The 21,386-nt window shown below is 38.0% G+C and overlaps 2 protein-coding genes across 2 annotated transcripts; both read left to right on the top strand.

Annotated features, from left to right (window-relative positions):
* Positions 1–8,673: 8,673 nt before the first annotated feature.
* On the top strand, positions 8,674–14,159 carry LOC112196451 (cytochrome P450 CYP749A22-like). Its single transcript, XM_024336799.2, has 5 exons — positions 8,674–9,155; positions 9,256–9,479; positions 12,336–12,568; positions 12,818–13,199; positions 13,507–14,159. The coding sequence occupies exons 1-5, from the start codon at positions 8,840–8,842 to the stop codon at positions 13,933–13,935; spliced, it is 1,584 nt and encodes a 527-aa protein (XP_024192567.1). The 5' UTR covers positions 8,674–8,839; the 3' UTR covers positions 13,936–14,159.
* A 5,887-nt stretch (positions 14,160–20,046) lies between these two features.
* LOC112198971 (cytochrome P450 CYP749A22-like) lies at positions 20,047–21,079 on the top strand. Its single transcript, XM_024340048.2, has 2 exons — positions 20,047–20,328; positions 20,636–21,079. The coding sequence occupies exons 1-2, from the start codon at positions 20,047–20,049 to the stop codon at positions 21,062–21,064; spliced, it is 711 nt and encodes a 236-aa protein (XP_024195816.2). The 3' UTR covers positions 21,065–21,079.
* Positions 21,080–21,386: the final 307 nt, after the last annotated feature.

Genomic DNA, 21,386 nt, shown 5'->3' with positions numbered 1-21,386 from the left:
CCAGTGGGACCACACTAGAGTCTTTTTGTGTTCGCCATCATTGGGATGCTAGAGGAAAATCTTTACCAAAAGAAATTCCTGAAGTCATGCCTGTCTTTCTCAAGAAGAAGTGCAAATTTCTAAACTTCCCAAAGAGCAAGACCTCTAGTTACAGGCCTCATGAGAGTGCTGCTTGTCGTGGTCTGTTCGAAGAAGAAAATTCTATTGTCAAGCCTGCTGAGGCTGTGGACACTTCTGCTTCCACCGATGTGCCCCATCCTGGTGACACCACGGTGGACGACGAGTTCGAGTATCTCCCCGTCCCGGAAGGTGCAAACATTTTTAATCTGGTGACCATCATGAAGATTAACAATGATATATTCTTGAAAAGGAGGGACAGATCATTCGCCGAATTAGAAAATTTGAGCAAAAAATTGTCCAGAGTGCCTACTCAAGTGGATTTACAGCACGGCGAGTTTGACGCCATCAACACAAAGCAAGAAAACTTCTTGGAGAGTCAAGAAGCTGCAAGCGAAGGTGGTGTTGCTGAGATTGAATTGCCTATAGGAGGCGATCAATCTAAAGACAAAAACCTCCATCTCGACGAACCCGTTGCAGAAGAAGAAACCAGTTTGCTCGCTGGTGAATCACAGCCTTATATAGAGGCTGTGCATGGGGAAGATGATCCACGAGATTGTTCTTCTGACAATATAATTGTCTCAGAACAAATATATGATTTCTCCATTGATCAAGCCAAATATGTGGCTACTGATCAGATGCCTGGGGGGCATGATAGTGCCCAGGTTCCCCCCTTGATAACCAAAAGCAGGTGCATAATCAATTTAATTATGATTTTGCTATTGGACATGGCCATGCAAAGGGTCAAGAGCATGATCCACTTAGTTATCAATCAAAGCATGGCCCACCTTGCTATCATCAATTAAGCCTTAGCCATGCTACTGGACGTCATGGTAAGAGTGATCATAATCATGGCCAACTTAATTATCAATTAAGTTGTGGTCTTGAAAAGCCAATCTGTGGCTTTATTAATCAATTCTACTTCAATTTCTTCATCAGTGCTTCAAGGCCAAGCGGTGGCTTTGATATATGTGGAGGATACATCTGCGACCCACCTTGCAAGAATGGCCAGAATAATTATTCTAGTGGCCAATTTGTTCTTCGCGACTGTAAATTCGAGTATCACCAATACAAGTTAACTCTTGTTTACAGTTATTCAAATTTCTTGCAAAAGGAATTTGTCTATGATACTATACAGTCCATAGAGGCGTCTCAATATGATGCCTGGAAAGAAAATAGAGGCACCCAAATATTTGATATGCCTATTTTTGAAGAAGAGATCAATTCACCACTCTTTGGTGATTCTAAATATGATCTCAACATGGAGCCAATCTATGATGATGATTATAATTTAATTATTGGTTCCAAAAATCATATACAGCAGTTCAAATTCCTTGAACAAGTGGTCAAATACAATAGCCAATCTGTGGCTTATTCTGAAGACACCATGTCATAGACAAAGCCGATCTTGGGACACCATCATCTCCAAAATTGCAATTGAAGATCTCGCTTCGTCAACCTACAAAGATACTTGGGGGCAATATTCAAATTTCTTTCAAGTGTTCGACGCGAAGTATCTTTGTTATTTTCCTACAAGCTCCCGCAAGAGGGATTTTCATGCCATAAATTTTGATACGTCGGAAATTGGAGTGAGGCATAGATGGCCTCCCCCGTGACCTTTTAGAGCTCCCGCAAGAGGGATTTTCATGCCATAAATTTTGATACGTCGGAAATTGGAGTGAGGCATAGATGGTCTCCCCCGTGGCCTTTTAGAGGTTAGCCAAACGCACTGGTGCTAGCTTTTATTTGCTTCTAATTTTCAGTTTGAATCTTTCTTTTAGTTAAAAAAAAAAAAAAAAAAATTCAAAGAAAACTACGAAAATAGAGTTATGCGGCGCGAGCGACCGCATAAGCAGGTGACCGCGAAGAGGTGGCCGCGAGCGAATGGCCGCGAAAAGAATTAGCTCGCGAAGGAGGCCAACAGTAGTGGTGTTCGCGTGACATTCAGCGAATGGTCGCGGGGCGAGGAGTTCGCGAACGCTCGCGAAGGCTTTTCCGGCGAGCAATTATCACAACAAGCGGCGCTCGCTAAGTGCAATTGGCGCCGACGCGATTCGATCCGGCAAAGCGCTTGGCTGAAATTTTTCCAACAAGCTACGCACACTCTGTGGCGAAGGCAATCTGAGGCCAGCGAGTGGTCCTTAGTGGATAATCTCCTGCCAACCACAGTGGCAGACGTCGAGGCGGAGGCAAGACGAAGGCTTTCGGTGCTGGAGCGGAATCAGAGAGAGGCACTTCAGCTGGCGAAAAAGGCAGAATTGAACATATTGAAACTACGTATCCAACCCAGTAATCTCCCATTGTTTCTACGAAGAATCAAGTTCAATCCCCTTTACCCGGTGATTAATTTGAACTCTTTGTTGATAAATTGATCTTCTATGGGCTGCTCTGTTGAAATTTCGTAACAGGTCTGAGAATCTAAGATATGCCCACGAGGTGTTTGATGGAATGCCTGAGAGAACCCTTCTGTGAGGATGTGCAGACTTGGGGGGCAGAACTGCCAATCCTCATATTAGTGTGTCCCTGAGAGATCACAAGAGCATATCAATCCTAAATGGTCCACAGAGGCGTAACTTTTGCCTAGCTCACACCGGATGGCACACTCACGTTTTGGTGTCCTGCACTAGCACCTACAGTTGACATGCTTCATTCCAGACATCAAAACCGGGGGCACCATATGGACAGGTATTTTCAATTTGTGGCCGTATTCTCAACGCCAAAATAAATGAGACTTAGACTTTGAGTGTCTTAATCTTACTTAGGGCCAATCCCTATGGCCTTAAATAAATTGTTCAAAACTCATGAAAGCCAATCCCTGTGGTTCCAAGAAATACCAGAGCAGTTGGCTCCAGAAGAATGATTATGATCATCTCTTGAGATTCACATGTGCAGTAGTGAAGAGGTGGAGTTTGGTCTTATATATATATATATGATTAATATATAGCATACAAGATATTGCCTGTGTTATTCAGGAGTCGTTCTCACATGCCTACATGAAGAAAGTACCAGCTTCATCTTAACTTGAGCCAAATTCTGTGGCTTTGCAAATAACAATATGTCCTTCCATGGTTTTGTTGTTTTTCTTCCAATGCTACAAGGCTTCAGAATCTTTATTAGGAGGTGAATGGCTAACTCAGTGAGGGACTCATTTTCGTTGAAGCATGAAACTCTGTTGTTATTAGAGGTAAAGAAAAGTATAGTCCCAGGTATAGCAGCAATATATCTGTGTGACCAGGTTACAACCATCAAGTATATATGGTGCTTTGGTCTCTTTTACGGGCAAATCTGGGGACTATGCAATGAAACACTCAAGATTGCAGATTGGGGAGTAACACAAAATCCTACTTGGACGAAGACAGGTCATGTTCTTTTGCATGTTATGGTTGCTGTGATTTTAATTTCCTGGAAATATATATATATATATATATATATATATATATATATATGAGGGAGGAATTTCAATATTACCTAGGCCAATACTTGTGGCCACAATATGTTACAAAGACTTTACCTTTTTGAGGTGATTTAATGCCAAGTATAGTGGCAGTATGCATTAATTTGCAGAGGAGGATATTGCATAGCTCTAAACTCTAACCCTCTTACAGGTTTCAGAATGCAAAAGCCAACTTGTGGCCTTTCGCTTGCATGTATATTGGAATACCTAGCTGAGGACTATATTTATGTTCACCAGTCTAGTGGTCGAATGTTTTAAGCCATCAAGCTCTTTATATAAAGATTAAAGAAATAAAATTGCAGCAGGAGCAAAGAGAAGAGGGTTGGTGGAAAATTTCTATTGCCAAACTGTGGCATGCATTCATAGAAAAAGAAATACTGATTTGTCTGCAAATTGGTTAGCTCGGCAATATTTTCATGATTAATTTGATGTATGTTGGAAATTTTTGCCAGCCAGACATGGTCATGATCTTTAATTGCCATGAAGAAAGGCTAGCAGGTTCTCTTCATGTGGCCACAAACTTATGGATACTACAGCATGTTCTTATCCAATATGGACAATATAGGCTTTCTTGATTAGCCTGATGGTTTATATATATATATATATATATATATATATATATATATATATATATATAAAGTTTCTGCAGGGGCATGATCATGATGCCTGAGCCACATATTTATTCATGATTCACTCAGAGGCAACGAAGGCATGATGCTTCCCATCGTTTTTGATCAGTTCATTTTAATCAATTCAAGGAGCATTTCTTGGTGCCTAGGCACATATACAAGTAGGAATATGGTATCAGCAATGTGAAATAGAAGAAATCCAAGTGATAGAACCAGTGAAGTGGTTTTGATGTACACATGGCCATACGTGCCCCTCTGCTTTGGCAGAAATATTAATTATAAATAATGTTAGGTTGGTTCAATGGCCAACACTTGCTGGCCTTATTCAACAAGGAGTACGCGGCCCCTTAATATGCAGCAAGTTAAAGCAAGAAGGAGCGAGCTGATTGACACCCAATTTCATGGAAAGATGTGATGCGGTTACAGGGAGAAAGTTCTTCTGCAATAATTTTGTGAAACACTCTGCAAGAGTGCCACACGAGTTAGCAAACGTTCGCGGACGGGCCCCTTCTCATCGCGGCAAAGTGTCGCGAGTAGCTTGAAGTCGATTATAAGCCAGCGAGGCTTGATTATACTTGCCTTGATTAGAAAGCATGCATGTCGCGGCCATCTATTTCACTCTACGGTTTGCGAAGGGAATATTAGTTAGCCATGGGATTTCGCCAACCACTTTGAATCTTGATCGCAACTGATCTAGCCGGTAAAGTGGCTCCCACATATACATTTGCGCGCTTTGGGGGGTAACATATGGGCCACGTATTTCAAAAAATTTGTGGCATTAGTTTAATGCCAAACTTTATAAGTTAAAGACTTGTTAAAGCGTCTTAATACCAACAAGGCCAATATCTGTGGCTTTTTATTTTTGGAAGCATCCATGATTCCATTCTATCTTAACATATCAGACCAAGTCTTCATGGCGGATTGCAAGGAATTCATCAAAGATGTTGATAGCATCCGCGATCGACGTACCAGGGGCCCATCTAGGATCCGTCTAGTAATATCAGTAAGTGCTTTCAAATTATCAATTTTCAATTAAGTCAATTCAAGTGGCTTTAATTAGAACAACTTTATTACAACTTTATTGCAAGACTAATGCTGACTCAAGACCTCTTCAGTCAAGACAGGGAAGTTTGACTTCGAGGTCTGGGGGGCAATGTTTAAACCCAAAATAACATTTTTTCCTGATAAGGGGGACTCGAAGAAATCCGGGCCAATATCCGTGGCCCAAGCTATTTATTTGCGATAAGTTTGGAATATATTGTTTAGAGGCAAAATAAAGCCTACTTGGAGATCATGTAATCTTAAGACAAATCGTGATCTTATTGATTTACTAGTAATTATCAAGATATTTGATAGTTAATGGTGGTTTACTTGGCTACGAGGACGGAGCATATTTGACAAAAGATCTTGCATTAAGTACCAATATATGTGCAATTAAGGAGTATGCAATGGACGTGAACATTTTGAGAAGGAGTCAACCACCTTAATTGCAATAATCAAAGAGTATATATGATTGCTAGGTGGTGGGCCAACTAAGGAATATATACATACAAGCTGCATGAATCAAGGCCAATATGTGGCTATTTCACACATATATACATGCATGGAAGATTAATTAAGGGAGGCAGCATCTTTAATTGCATGAATAAAAGATATATGCATATCCAAGAGTTTAATTGCGTGTGCCACTAAGCTACGGAATGCTCGCGAAGGCAATTAACCTCTGCCTATATTCCAGCCATGTACAAAGTATTATACGATAGTTATCAAAACTATTAAGAGTTTTGATTTGATTCAAGACCAATAACTGTGGCCTAAAATATAGTATTTCATTCCTATTTGGAAGGAGAATCTACGGGCAGCCTATATATAGAGGCTAAAGACGATACAGAAAAGGACCTCGCTCAAATCAACTAATCCCAGCGATTACAAAGCCTCCCCGGAGCAAACCTTCAACCTCGTTGAAACCCGGCGACCGTGCTTCCAGTCCTAGTCTCCTCGTGAGCCGACTGTCAGTACTACTGCCACCGATACAACCAGCGAAGCAAGGGTAACGCCCTCGCAACCCAGCGAAGCTAAAGTCTCGCTTTAGCAAAACCCGTGCTTTCTCACAACTTCCCAGTGATTGCTCTGCTTAGTCTACGACACTAAGTGTCGATGCGGTGAACGCGAAGAGATCACACCCAAAGTCCTTCTCAGTAAGGCAGAAGTCCTTTTCCGAAAGACTAGAGAAGAACCCTGTGACGAGGTTGGTGCTCTCCTCATCCACAGCGCTTGAAGAAGAAGTCAGGTCAAGGGACTACCCCGACGACTGCACCCCGCGGTGCTGGCACGCCTGCGCAATCACTCGCTCAAAAGAGACAGTTTGCACCCCTACCGGATTTTCGCGTCAAACAGGTGGTTGTAGAAAATCCAGCCAATTTGGATCTCGTTTCGAATTCGATAAACTAGGTCAAACTTAGTTACTCTTATAAACCTATATTTATATATCATACACTTCAAAGGGAAACCTCTATCAATTCAAATAAAATGGAAAAACCGACCGTTGGATGAGATTATTATAATAAATTATGAGTGTGGTAAAAAATTTAGCTAATTTCACCATATTTTCGAATCCGATCGAATCGGTCAACCGTATTCATGACATGTAGAATATATATGCACATATTCTATATAGAAGTATGAGAACTTCCAATTTCACCATAAGCCAAATTACAACAAATTCACACACACACACATATATAACACACACACACACACAGATATATATATATATATATATATATATATATATATAAACACACATATATATAAACATGTCTAAAAGTCCCGAATCTTCAATAATGATGATGCGGCACATTGAAGATTTCCAAATATATGTGTTGGGCCTTCTAGACATGAACTTGTAAAAGATGTTGCAGATTCCCGTCCAAGCTGAACTTCCTTCACCTAAATTGCCATAACTCCTTCTAGAAAAGTCAGAATCGCAAACCGTAAAATTCCTCAGAAACTAGACACATGGGGCTTTCCGTGCATATAGGGTTCAGCTTCTAATTCCATCTGAGCAGTTCCCAGTAATTTAGCGAAGTTAGGCTCTAGACATGAACTTGTAAAAGATGTTGCAGATTCCCGTCCAAGCTGAACTTCCTTCACCTAAATTGCCATAACTCCTTCTAGAAAAGTCAGAATCGCAAACTGTAAAATTCCTCAGAAACTAGACACATGGGGCTTTCCGTGCATATAGGGTTCAGCTTCTAATTCCATCTGAGCAGTTCCCAGTAATTTAGCGAAGTTAGGTTCTAGACATGAACTTGTAAAAGATGTTGCAGATTCCCGTCCAAGCTAAATTGCCTTCACTTAAATTGCCATAACTCCTTCTAGAAAAGTCGGAATCGCAAACTGTAAAATTTTTCAGAAACTAGACACATGGGGATTTCCGTGCATATAGAGTACAGCTCCTAATTCCATCCGAGCAGTTCCCAGTAATTCAGCGAAGTTAGGTTCTAGATGTGAACTTGTAAAAGATGTTGCAGATTCCCGTCCAAGCTAAACTGCCTTCACTTAAATTGCCATAACTAATTCTAGAAAAGTCGGAATAGCAAACTGTAAATTTCTTCAGAAACTAGACACATAGGGCTTTCCATTCATATAAAATACAGCTCCTAATTCCATCCGAACAGTTCCCAGTAATTCAGCAAAGTTAGGTGTTCTGCACAACAGTTTTCTGTGTTAGTTAGCTCAGCTTAGTTCTTTTCTTCTTTCTTTGAAACACACCTACAAAGACACTAAACTAACGTAAATGAACCATAAATAAGGAGAACTAAACATATATACCAAGACTCCAAGAGAAATAGGCATAGAAATATAAGAAAATATGAGCACATCAACATACATATATACATATATATATATATAATATATAATAGTTTACTGGCTTTTACGGGCCGGGCTTAGCGGGCTTTTACAGGCCTGGCCTATGAGTCGGGTCGGGTTTTTGAGGGCTTTTTGGCTGGCCTCCATAAGCCCACCGAGGCGGGTTTTTGCGGGCTTTTTGACGGGCTGGGCCGGCGGGCCTCCATCGGCCCACTTGATTCGCGGGCTTTTTTGATGAGGCCTAGTAGAGACGCTTCTTTCTTTTCGAGATTCTTTGTTGAAATTGGCTGAAATCTCGTCCTACATCATATATATATATATATATATATATATATATATATATATATATATATATATATATGAATGAAGCGAACCAAGTTGTCTCCTTCATGTTAGAACTTTATATACACCAATATGTAATTTTCCCCCATAGACTTTATATATATGAATGAAACGAACCAGGTTGTCTCCTTCATGTTAGAAATTTATATACACCAATGTGTAATTTTCCCCCATAGACTTTATATATATGAATGAAACGAACCAAGTTGTCTCCTTCATATATGCTAGAAATTTATATACACCAATATGTAATCTTCCCCCATAGACTTCAAAAACGAAGACAGTTGAGGCCACCATCCATTGCAAGCAGATAAGGATCAACATCAAGAGAAGGAATTAAACTCAAATATATAGCGCATGCCCTGAGTTGATTGAAGAGATCTGCAGCCAAAACTATACAGAAAAACAGGAAAGGGGAAAAATCATGTATTGGTTGGGAGATCAAGGGGTGATCATCACCCTTCCCAGCCTTGTTTGCCTATTCGTGATTCTCTCAACTTTCATCATCAACATCCTTCGCAAACAATGGTGGACTCCGACTCGCTTACAGAATCTGATGGCTTTGCAAGGAATCAAAGGTCCTTCTTACAGGCTTATTCATGGAAACACCAAAGAAGTTTCCAACATGAAAAAGAAAAGGAGCAGCAGTACAGCCAGTTGTACTCCCTATACTACTTTGTTCTCGCACAACACATTTTCTCAAGTTCAACCTCATATTCAATCATGGACCAAGACATATGGTATTTTATGGTCTCTCTTATAATTATATATAGAGCATGAAGTTCCTAAACATCATTTCTATTCTGAAATCTGAACATTTATGCATGCAATGACATGCAGGGAAGAATTATCTTCAATGGAATGGTCGTCAACCTCAGTTGGTAATTACGGAACCTGAGTTGTGCAAAGAGATACTAGAAAACAGAGATGGAGTATTTTTAAAGCCGATGCCCCCCAGCAATATAATGAAGCTAAAAGGAGAAGGTCTCCCAAGATCAGTAGGTCCAAAATGGGAAAAGTTAAGAAAGCTGGCAAACCATGCCTACCATGGAGAGAGCTTAAAGGTAAGTCTTTTATGGTTACTGGATTTTATATATTCAAGGGATATTATCATAAATGGTATCTGAACTTATCATAATATCATCTATCTTATCGATGGAACCTGAACTTCAATTTTGATCACAACCAGTACCTGAATTTTTCAATTTCATTTTAAATGGTATATATTACTAACTTCCGTTAATGTTCCGTTCAAAACTAACATGTGCAAAACACATGACCTATACTCAAGAGTAGACCTGTAAATGAACCAGATTTTGATCCGGACCCTCTCCAGATTCGTGGCTATTTGACGGGTTTTGATCGAAAATTTTGATCCGTTGATCAATTAATGATCTGAATCCGTTAACCCATTTATTTAACAGATCAAATACAAATTTAGGTCGATCCGATCCGTTAATGATCCAGCCGGTTTTCATAATAATAAAATATTATTTTTTTATTATTATATTATTATTTAAAATATATATAATATTAAATATTAAGAATTTCTAATACAAATTTTTTGCACAAATCTAAGGGACAATCCATCACCCAAGATTCCAAGAAGCATTAAGAATTTCGATAATGTAACTCTACTTTTGGTGATACTCCCCATGTTGTTTTAATATTTTATTAATATCTTATGAAGTATCATGATATAAATTTAATATTACTATTTAAAATTTTAAAATATTTGAAATTATAAACTGGTCGGATTAGCGGATCAAGTATCTATTAATCCAGCGGATACAGATTTGATCGAACTATCAATGATCCGCCAGGTTAATGGAGCGAGTTAATTTCGATCGAATTTTTTTTTTAAGTAAACGGATTTGGATTTAGATCAATCCGATCCAAATCCAGTCTATTTATAGGTCTACTCAAGAGTAGTTTGATAAAAATACCCATTTAAATAATTTTGTTTACTAGATATTTGATCAATTAATATGTTAATAAAAATAGAAGTTCAATTAAAAATAGAATTAAAAATGTATCTCTACCCTCTTATGAAAATAAAAATAAAATTTAAAAACAAGATTTCAACAAAAATTAATTTGTTTTATAGGTACAGATATATATATATATACATATATTTTTGGACAAATTATAAAACATTTAAAACAAAAACTTATCAAAACTTTTGTAATTCTTTTTCTTTCCTTTCATTCATATTTGTAATTGAAGTTGAAAGTTTTTTCTTTTGATAGTCTCATTTTTTTATAGCCACAATATAAGTGAAAAAAGAAGAAGGTAATTTTACAAATTTATCCTTGAAAAATGAGTCACATGTTTGGCACATGTCAGTTTTTAACGAAACATTAACGGAAGATAGTGATATGTACCATTTGAAATGAAATCGCTAAGTTCAGGTACTGGTTGTGATCAAAATTAAAGTTTAGGTACCATCGATAAGATAGATGCTAAGTTTAGGTACTATTTGTGATAATTATCCTATATTCAATAATTGTCAATGCAATTAATCATCAAAGTCATCCATTATAAAAGTTAACCCATGCATGCTTGCAAGATATCAGATTGATTATATGAGTCATTTGTTTTTTAGGCCTTCATTGGAGTATGATATTATGAAAAATTAACCAAGATAATTTTTTTTTTCTTTTTTGAAATAATCATATCAAGGATTTTCATTAATAAAGGTAAGACTAGAATGACCATTACATATTCTTCCGTTACCATCAATAAATAGACAAGAAGTTGTGATGAAGAAACATCATGGGAATACATAGGATTGGACCATTCATTAGACAGATCATGCTCACTTATTTAAAATAAGCCTATCAAGCTATGAAACAAAACATAGTAATAGGCAGAATCACAAACATAGAAACTAAATTTTCTCCTTGCCCTTATAGCTAGGGTTAGGAGGTTTGCCGAAATAGAGCAAATTCATGACTTCTTCCGCTGGTACCTTCTCGTACTTGGAGGGGTTTTTATTCTTTGACCCCAGAGCTCTACCTCGTTTCTTCTTAGTAACCAACGGTCACTATCAGTGCCATTCTTGGGTCTCTTTTGTCATCATTACCTCCCTTGGTACAAGCATACCTCCTGGAGTCTCAATTAGTCCTAGACTTAGCTGTAAACCTAGTAGGGAACTCAGGCATTTTGACCTTCTTGGGCATCACAGCTTCATTCCTGCCATCTTGTGCAGCATTGAACAGAAATTTCAGCTTTTTTGGGGGAGGAGTATGAGGACGCAGGCCTGCCCCATTTCAAATCCTTTTGCACCTCATCTATTGATACAAACACTAAAGTGTCATCACCACTAGCAGACACCTGCATTCCGTATAACAATATATCGGCTTTCTTGGCTTGTTGCCATCAATATTGGAGCCAAACAGGTTCCTTGCTAAACTAGCTAAATTTGGAAATTGTTTAGCTGGATATTTTACTTTTCACAAGTTATATTCACAATAATGAATATTGACACATTGTGTTCATCTACTCTCTCTTTTTCACACTTATGTAATGTCTTACCCCATGACCACTTTGGCAACTTTTTGTAATTAAGAAAACGTCTTCATTAAAATAAATAAAGTCCTCACAAAAGAAAAAGAGATCTCAATCAAATACTAAAGGCCTGAAAATAGCAATTTGCATGTATCATGACATGTGTTAACATGCATCCACTAGAATTTTCCTAACATTACTTGCACTCAAAGGAAGAAGCATATATATTTTCGTGCATACAAAGTTCGCACGTTTTGTCGCACGAGCTACACAATACTTTTATAAAATATAAAATAAAAATTCTATATTTTTAACTTTTCGAAAAACAGCAAGGCACGTACGTAGTACTCTTTTACAATGGCGCGCGGTTTGGTTAGAATTATTTTCTAATTGCATGCTTGTTTTACCAGAGTATGACTCCAGCAATGATAGTTAGTACTGAAACAATGCTAGAAAGGTGGGGATATTATGAAGGCAAAGAGATTGATGTGTTTGAAGAATTTAAGTTGTTGACATCAGAAGTGCTTTCGAGGACAGCATTTGGCAGTAGCTACTTAGAAGGATTAAGCAATTTTGAGAAGACAATAAAGTTATTCTCCTATATGTACAAGAGCTCTTTCAAACTCAGGCTTCCGGGCATCAGGTATTTACCTTCAGCTTTCGAATTCAATAGAAAATTAATATAGGAAGGATATTTGATACTGTTCAAAATATCTCATATGTTCCGGTGTAAGACTAGTATTCAATGGTTCATATGAAGAAGAGAAAGTGAAATTTTTAGGAGCAATAACCTGAAAATTAGATTTGAAACATCAACATGTGACTAGAATTTAAAGGAGGCGAAGACACTCCTTTGATGGTCAATTTATCTATTTTCATTGAAATTTTGCAGTAAGATTTTCAAAACCAGCGATGAGGTCAAATCAGAGAAGCTTGAAAAAGAAATATGCGAAACCCTACTAGATATTGTTAAGAAACGAGAAAAGAAGGCAATGACAACTGGAGGAGAAGATAACAACTTTGGGAGTGATTTGTTTGGATTTCTGTTAAAGACTTGTCATGATTCGAGTGACAAAAACAGGATTTCACTTGAGGATTTGGTGAACGAGTGCAAGACGTTTTGCTTTGCCGGACAAGAAACCTTATCTCTTCTTACTTGGACTATTTTCCTTCTTGCACTCCATACGGATTGGCAAGAGGAAGCCAGAAAGGAGGTCCTAGAAGTATTTGGCAAACAAGCTCCAAATCCTAATGACATTTTCAAGCTAAAAACTGTAAGTTTCTAAATGACTCGATCACTAGAATAATATTAAAGTCACTTACTTAAAGACACTCTTGGTTTTGTATCCACACGGAGCAAAGATTATCACTGCATGGTCATCGCAAATATAAAAAACTTCCTTGGTTTGTCATGTTATATTGTTATATACTTCAAAATCAATTCACTATTGTTTTCCAACACTTATTAAGAATGTAAAATGACTAATAATTGGGAGTAGAGATAACATTTTTATCAATTAATTAAGCTTGATATATGTCTTGGCTTCACTGTTTTGCATCTGATTTTTAATTCTCATGCAGATGAGCATGATCATCAACGAGTCTCTAAGATTATATCCTCCCCTTCTTTCCCTAGTAAGGAAGGTTGATAAGGAAGTTAGAGTAGGAAACCTTATTGTCCCTGCTGATGTTGAATTGCTCATCCCAAACCTAGCATTCCACCATGAGCCACAACTTTGGGGGCAAAATGTACAACTATTCAAACCGGAGAGGTTCTCAAAAGGGGTTGCTGAAGCTACAAGGAACAACAGAGCCGCATTCTTACCCTTTGGAATGGGGTCTCGAACTTGTGTGGGCTTCAACTTTGCGACAACAGAGGCAAAGATTGTTGTGTCAATGATTCTACAACGCCACACCATCACCATTTCCCCGACCTATGTTCATTCGCCTCGCGATTTTATTACAGTTCAACCAGAACATGGTGTTCAAGTAGTCCTGCACTCACTATGAAATGTAAATTGTAATTAAATTAGGAGATTCATGTAATATATTTGTAATTGAATTAGTAGATCGATTACATAGAATTACTTACCTAGTTAGTATCTCTACCCAACCTTTATCTTTGATTTCAATTTATATTGTTTGCTGCTATATATATATGTACTTACTGTGTTATAGGATTGCAATGATTTACGCATCCTAACTCAAGATCATAATAAATATCAATCATATATATGTCATAGTTATTTGTATTTTTGTATAGATGTGACGTATATGCATTATGTAATTACTTTATCTATATTGTACATTTTATATGCATTGTAGATATTAGGATAACTATGATGTTTCAATCCTAATTAAATTAAGATGCGACTACTACAGCACTCCTAAATACAGTTCACTCATGAAACATTGTTTACATGTGCTTTTTCTGAGATAGTTTATAGTACTTGTTTTGTGTAAATTCTAACGACCTTGACGTTTTCAGGCAGCAAGCACACAAACCAAGAGAGAATCCAAATTGAGTGAAATAAATTTGTGGTTAGTCAAATCCTATTACCATTTTGTCATGGAAAGAAATTATTTTTGAGCTAACTAAATGATATAAATTGGTAGACATAAGAAAACCTAAAACCGTCTTCGAACTGCAACAGTAAGAAAAAAATAAGGTTTATTGAAACCGAAGCAAACACCAGCTGCTGGGATCAGAGTTTTTGTTAAGCTACTATATTAAGTTTCCGACACCAGAAAATGGGAAATTCTAGTGTAGTGGTGGGTATCTCATACCCACATTTACAAAAGTGAGAACAAATTTGTTGTCAAAGTTGTAATTTGAGTCATACTTTGTGTAATCTTAGTTCTAATAATGGTAATTACACATCTTACGACATTTTACAAGTTTTTGAACATATTCGTTGTCAATGTTGTAAATCTTAGTTCTAATAATGGTAATTACACCTGTTACGACATTTTTACAAGCTTTTGAACAAATTCGTTGTCAATGTTGTAATTTTTGTTTAACTATATGTAAATAGTATAAATGAATATGGTAACTTTTATTCTCAATGTTGTAATTTTGGTTCAAATACTTGTAAATTTTTGTTCAAATAGTTGTAAATGAGGGTATCTCATACCCACCAGTACACTAGCTTGTCTCACCAGAAAATAAAGTTTAAATGTCTAATGGGGAGAGAGAGAGAGAGAGAGAGAGAGAGAGAGAGAGAGTTATTGATGCTGACAACAAATGGAGTTGGGTCAAGTGTGTACGTAGTTAGGGAGAGTTATTGCTACTGACAACCAGTGCAGTTGGGTTGAGTTATTGCTGCTGACAATGAGTGCAGTTGGGGAGAAAGATAAGGGAGAAAAAAGATAGGTAGGGAAGGGAAAATGGGGAAAAAATATTAGCCAAAAAAATTTATGGGTTGTGTATGATGCAGTGCTAAGAGCAAGTTCACCCGTTGAGTCACCGGGTCACCTACTATTCATTACTTTTTAATATATATTTTCATTCTCTGGGTCACGAAATACACTATGCAGGTCACTATGGTGAACCAGAACACTGTACAGGGTGACCCATGGCACGAAATACACTGTGCTCGTGACCTAGAGGGTGAAATTAACAATAAAAATAGTGAATAGTTGGTGACCTGGTGACCCAACGGGTGAACTTGCTCTAAGAGATAGAGAATGATTTCTGGGTTTTATTTCATTGTTTGACTTAACGTGACTAGGATCTTTGATTAATAAAAGCTATAACATTTCCGGGTTTTGTTCAGTTTGCTTCTTGGAGGTGACGGGATGCGAGTTATTAGTGAAGTAATTGAAAACATTGGTACTTTGTTGGAGATGGTGTTCAATTTGCTTCGGGCATTTTAATATTTTAACCCAAGTGAATTAACTATAGGCCTCGTTTGGTTCACGGAAAGGAAAGTAATTCTTTTGTCTTTCCCATGGGAAGGGAAATGAAATTTCCCAACAACTTTCCATTATGATGTTTGGTAACATAAGGAAAGTTATCAGGAAAGTTGTTAAAAAGTTTGTAAATAATATAATAAAATAATATGTTGTGAGTAATAAATGCAAGGAAAGAAGGGGGAAAGTGATTCCTTTGAGATTTGGAAGGAACCACTTTCCCCCTTATTTTCCCTTCCTTTAGGAAACGATTTCCTTTCCTTTTGCATCCCAAACGCAGGAAAGGAACAAGTTTCCTTTCCTGATGCTTCCTTTCCGTGAACCAAACGTGGCCTCTTTGTTTTTAGAGAACAAGTTTTAATGATCTTCCACTACCAGCCCTCTTTGTTTTTAGAGGGCCTTAGAACAGAAAGGCCTCATATTTCTGGAATTCCAAGTTATGGTATCGATCAAAACATCAAAATATTCTTCGACGATTTATTCTACTCTCAAGGAAGAGAGAACCTTAAGAGAGAGAGTCCACTTGTCCGGCTGCGCCGCCATGCTTGCCTTGGCCTCTGGCCAGGTCGGCGTGTGTCGAGTGCGGCCGGACGGGATATGTGTGTAGATGATCTGAGATGGGGGTTGGGTGGCCTTCCTTTTCATTGTTTTCAGGTGGCAGTGGTGGTTGCACAGAAGAAAGGTGTGTGGCCGAGGGTGGTTTTCCGTCGTGTGGCTGAAGGGTGCAATTGGTCTGGATTCCGGGTTTGTGGATGGATCCCGCTGGATACGTCACAGATCATGTGGAGTTTGGGTGTGATGTGGTTTTGGATCGCATAACAGCAGGGGGCGGAGGGAGTCACAGCGCAGCGATCGTTCTGCTCGGGCTCTCGAGGGATGGGATTGTGGCGGTGGGTGATCTGCTGGTGTTCTACAATCATCTGGGTCCGCAAGCAACGGCACGGTGGTCTGAGAGGTGCGATGGTGGTGGATGGGCTGGATGTGAAAAATTGTCGTGGGCTGGGGTCGATGCTTGGACCCTCCCGGTTTTGTTCCAAAGGTTGTTTTTTTTCTGGTGCGGCGACGAAGATTGTCTGTCAAGGGCGGCGTTGGGATGGTGGTGGTGCATCTGGATCGGGTTTGCCTTGGTGGTGGGCTTGGCTGTCACTAGTGTTTGGTTTCTCTATTTGGTTTTCATCAATAAGTCTTTTGTAGGTTATTTAGTTGTAGCTGTCGGGTCGCACTGCAATTGTTGGTATAGACAATCTTCTCTTCGCTGGTTGAGAGGTCGTTCCTGTTCTGGAGTTGGGTCAGCAGCGGTGCCAAAAATGTCTGGCTATAGACAATCATCCTTGGCCTTTTAGTGGGTCCTTCCTGTCTGAGATCGGATCGAAGGCGATGGCGATTTGGAGCAGTGGTGGATGGATGGTGTTGACAAGAGGGTGGTGATGGTGTTGAGTTTTTTAGTCCCAGGTCTGATTGTCTGGCAACCTTTTTGGTCAGGTTTAGGTCACAATGAGTGTTGGCTTGGTCGATCAAACACTGGTTAGGCGGACTCTGGTGGGTGAGTTTAGTGTCGACACAACTAAGTTGTCTAGTTTAGAGTTCTTACTGGCTGGACGAGAGGTAAGATGTCAAGGATTCACTGCTCCTGCGCTTTTGTCTGTCATACAGTTGTAGTGCAAGTTTAGAGTCAGTCATAATAGATTTGTAGGGCAAGTTTAGAGTCAGTCATCATAGATTTCCAGTGTGAAGTCTAGAGGCCATTTCTGAGTAAGAGGTGTCGCCTATAACTCGTTGTAAGCAGTTTCATTATTAATGAAGTTCTTATTTGATAAAAAAAAAGTTATGGTATCGATCAACCATTACTAATCAGTTTTTTTTTTTTTTCAGTCGTGTTTTAAATACATGTTACTAAGTTGGAGAGAATTATCTCAAAAAAATAAGAAACTTGTCAAGAAGGGCAAAATAGTGATTTAAATTTATTTGTTTTTAAATATGGGATGTATAAGAGGGGGTGTATAGAATTTGTCAATGGATTGCTTTATACTCTTATATATATGAAATGAACCTAGTGGTCTCCATTCTGTTAGAGATATTTACATGTATACGTGTACGTAATATGTAATCTCCCATACACTTCATAAACGAAGAGAATTAAGGCCAGCTAATGAAGAGTTCAATATAAGTCGCCATTCCCATATCCATTATAAGCAGATAATGATACTATAATATCAACATTAGATGCAAGAATTAAACTCAGATAGCGCATGCCCTGAGTCGAATTGATACAGCCAAGATTAATTACGAAAAAAAGGAAGAAGAGAAGAATTATGAGTTGGTTGGGAGGCCAAGAAGGGATGATCACCCTTCCAAGCCTTGTTAGTCTATTCTTGATTCTCTTAACATTCATCATCAACATCCTTCGCAAACAATGGTGGACTCCGACTCGCTTACAGAATCTGATGGCTTTGCAGGGAATCAAAGGTCCTTCTTACAGACTTATTCATGGAAACACCAAAGAAATTTCCAACATGAAAAAGGAAAGGAGCAGCAGTACAGCCAGTAGTACTCCTTATACTACTTTATTCTCGCACAATACATTTTCTCAAGTTCAACCTCATATTCAGTCATGGACCAAGACATATGGTACCTTACGGTCTCTCTTATTAATTATACATAGGGCATGACGTTCCTAAACATCATTTCTATTCTGAAATCTGAACATTTATGCATGCAATTACTACATGCAGGGAAGAATTATCTTCAATGGAATGGTCGTCAAGCTCAGTTGGTGATTACGGAACCTGAGTTGTGCAAAGAGATACTAGAAAACAAAGCTGGAGCATTTTTGAAGCCGATGCCCCCTAGCTATATAAAGAAGCTGAAAGGAGAAGGTCTCCCAAGATCAGTAGGTGCAAAATGGGAAAAGTTGAGAAAACTAGCAAACCATGCCTACCATGGAGAGAGCTTAAGGGTAAGTCTTTACGGTTATTGGACACATATATATAATAATTAATTGGCAATGCAATTAACCATCGAAGCCGTACATTCTCTATTACTTTACAAAAATTAAACCATGCATAATGCTTCCAAGAAATCAGATTGATAATCATTTTAGCCTTCATTGAAGTATGGTATTATCAAAAATTTAAACTAGCTAAATTTGGAAATCATTTAGCTGTATACATATAATAAGTTATATTAATAATTATAAATGGTCAGTATTGAAACTTTGTGTTTATCTAGTCACACACTCACACTTATGTAATCCCTTATCCACTTGACCGCTTCAGCACTCATCAAAATTTATCATTAAAGTAAATAAAATCCTCACTAATTAAAGTACGTAAAGGAGATCTCAATCAAATACTGGAGGCCTAAAAATAGTAATTTGCATCTATCATGACTGTGTTAACATTCACTTGAATTTTCCTAACAATACTTGCACTAAAAGGAAGAAGCATATGTACTTTGGTGCATATATACAGTTCCTACGTTTTTTTCGCATGAGCTACAAAATACTTTTAAATTTTTTCTATTTTTATTAATTTTCAAAAAACAGTAAGGTATATAGTGTTTCACATTGGCGCGCGGTTTGGTTAGAATTATTTTCTAATTGCATGCTTGTTTTACCAGAGTATGATTCCAGCAATGATAGTTAGTACTGAAAAAATGCTAGAAAGGTGGGGAAATCATGAAGGCAAAGAGATTGATGTGTTTGAAGAATTTAAGTTGCTGACATCAGAAGTGTTTTCGATGGCAGCATTTGGCAGTAGCTATTTAGAAGGATTAAGCATTTTTGAGAAGACAATAAAGTTATTCTCCTATATATTCAAGAGCCCTTTCAAACTCAGGCTTCCTCGCATCAGGTACCTTCAGCTTTTGAATTCAATAGGAAATTAATGTACGTAGGAAGGATATTCGATACTGTGTTCAAAATATATGTCACATGTTACGGTGTAAGCAGACTAGTATTCAATGGTTCAAATGAAGAAGAGAGTGAAATTTTTAGGAGCAACAACGTGAAAATTAGATCTGAAACAGCAGCATGCGCGTGGCTAGAATTTAAAGGAGGCGAAGACACTCATTTGATGGTCAAATTATCTATTTTCATTGAAATTTTGCAGTAAGATTTTCAAAACCAGCGATGAGGTCAAATCAGAGAAGCTTGAAAAAGAAATATGCGAAACCCTACTAGATATTGTTAAGAAACGAAAAAAGAAGGCAATGACAACTGGAGGAGAAGATAACAACTTTGGCAATGATTTGCTTGGATTTCTGTTAAAGACTTGTCATGATTCGAGTGACAAAAACAGGATTTCACTTGAGGATTTGGTGAACGAGTGCAAGACGTTTTGCTTTGCCGGACAAGAAACCTTAGCTCTTCTTACTTGGACTATCTTCCTTCTTGCACTCCATACGGATTGGCAAGAGGAAGCCAGAAAGGAGGTCCTAGAAGTATTTGGCAAACAAGCTCCAAATCCTAATGACATTTTCAAGCTAAAAACTGTAAGTTTCTAAATGACTCGATCACTAGAATAATATTAAAGTCACTTACTTAAAGACACTCTTGGTTTTGTATCCACACGGAGCAAAGATTATCACTGCATGGTCATCGCAAATATAAAAAACTTCCTTGGTTTGTCATGTTATATTGTTATATACTTCAAAATCAATTCACTATTGTTTTCCAACACTTATTAAGAATGTAAAATGACTAATAATTGGGAGTAGAGATAACATTTTTATCAATTAATTAAGCTTGATATATGTCTTGGCTTCACTGTTTTGCATCTGATTTTTAATTCTCATGCAGATGAGCATGATCATCAACGAGTCTCTAAGATTATATCCTCCCCTTCTTTCCCTAGTAAGGAAGGTTGATAAGGAAGTTAGAGTAGGAAACCTTATTGTCCCTGCTGATGTTGAATTGCTCATCCCAAACCTAGCATTCCACCATGAGCCACAACTTTGGGGGCAAAATGTACAACTATTCAAACCGGAGAGGTTCTCAGAAGGGGTAGCTAAAGCTACAAGGAACAACAGAGCTGCATTCTTACCCTTCGGAATGGGACCTCGAACTTGTGTGGGCTTCAACTTCGCGACAACAGAGGCAAAGATTGTTGTGTCAATGATTCTACAACGTCACACCATCACCATTTCCCCGACTTATGTTCATTCGCCCCGCGAGTTTATTACAGTTCAACCAGAACATGGTGTTCAAGTAGTTCTGCACTCACTGTGAAATGTGAAGACTACAATGTAGGAAAGTATCAATTGTAATTAAATTAGGAGATTCATGTAATATATTTGTAATTGAATTAGGAGATCGATTACATAGAATTACATACCTTATATCAATTTCTAGATTGTATTAGGATCTTGTTCGTCATTATATCTCTTGTATAAATATCCTCCATATGAATTAATGAAAATCACCTTCAATCAATATTTTCTCTTTTTCATGGTATCCGAGCGGGTATCAAAATCCGATCTCTTCTCTTAAGCCTCCGCACTCTACTTCTCGTGCGTGATCTTATTTTTTCATCACGGAGAATGATAGTGTT

This window comes from Rosa chinensis, chromosome 4 (genome assembly GCF_002994745.2).
Source record: "Rosa chinensis cultivar Old Blush chromosome 4, RchiOBHm-V2, whole genome shotgun sequence".
Taxonomy (NCBI): Eukaryota; Viridiplantae; Streptophyta; class Magnoliopsida; order Rosales; family Rosaceae; genus Rosa; species Rosa chinensis.
This window is presented reverse-complemented; position numbering and strand designations above follow the sequence as displayed.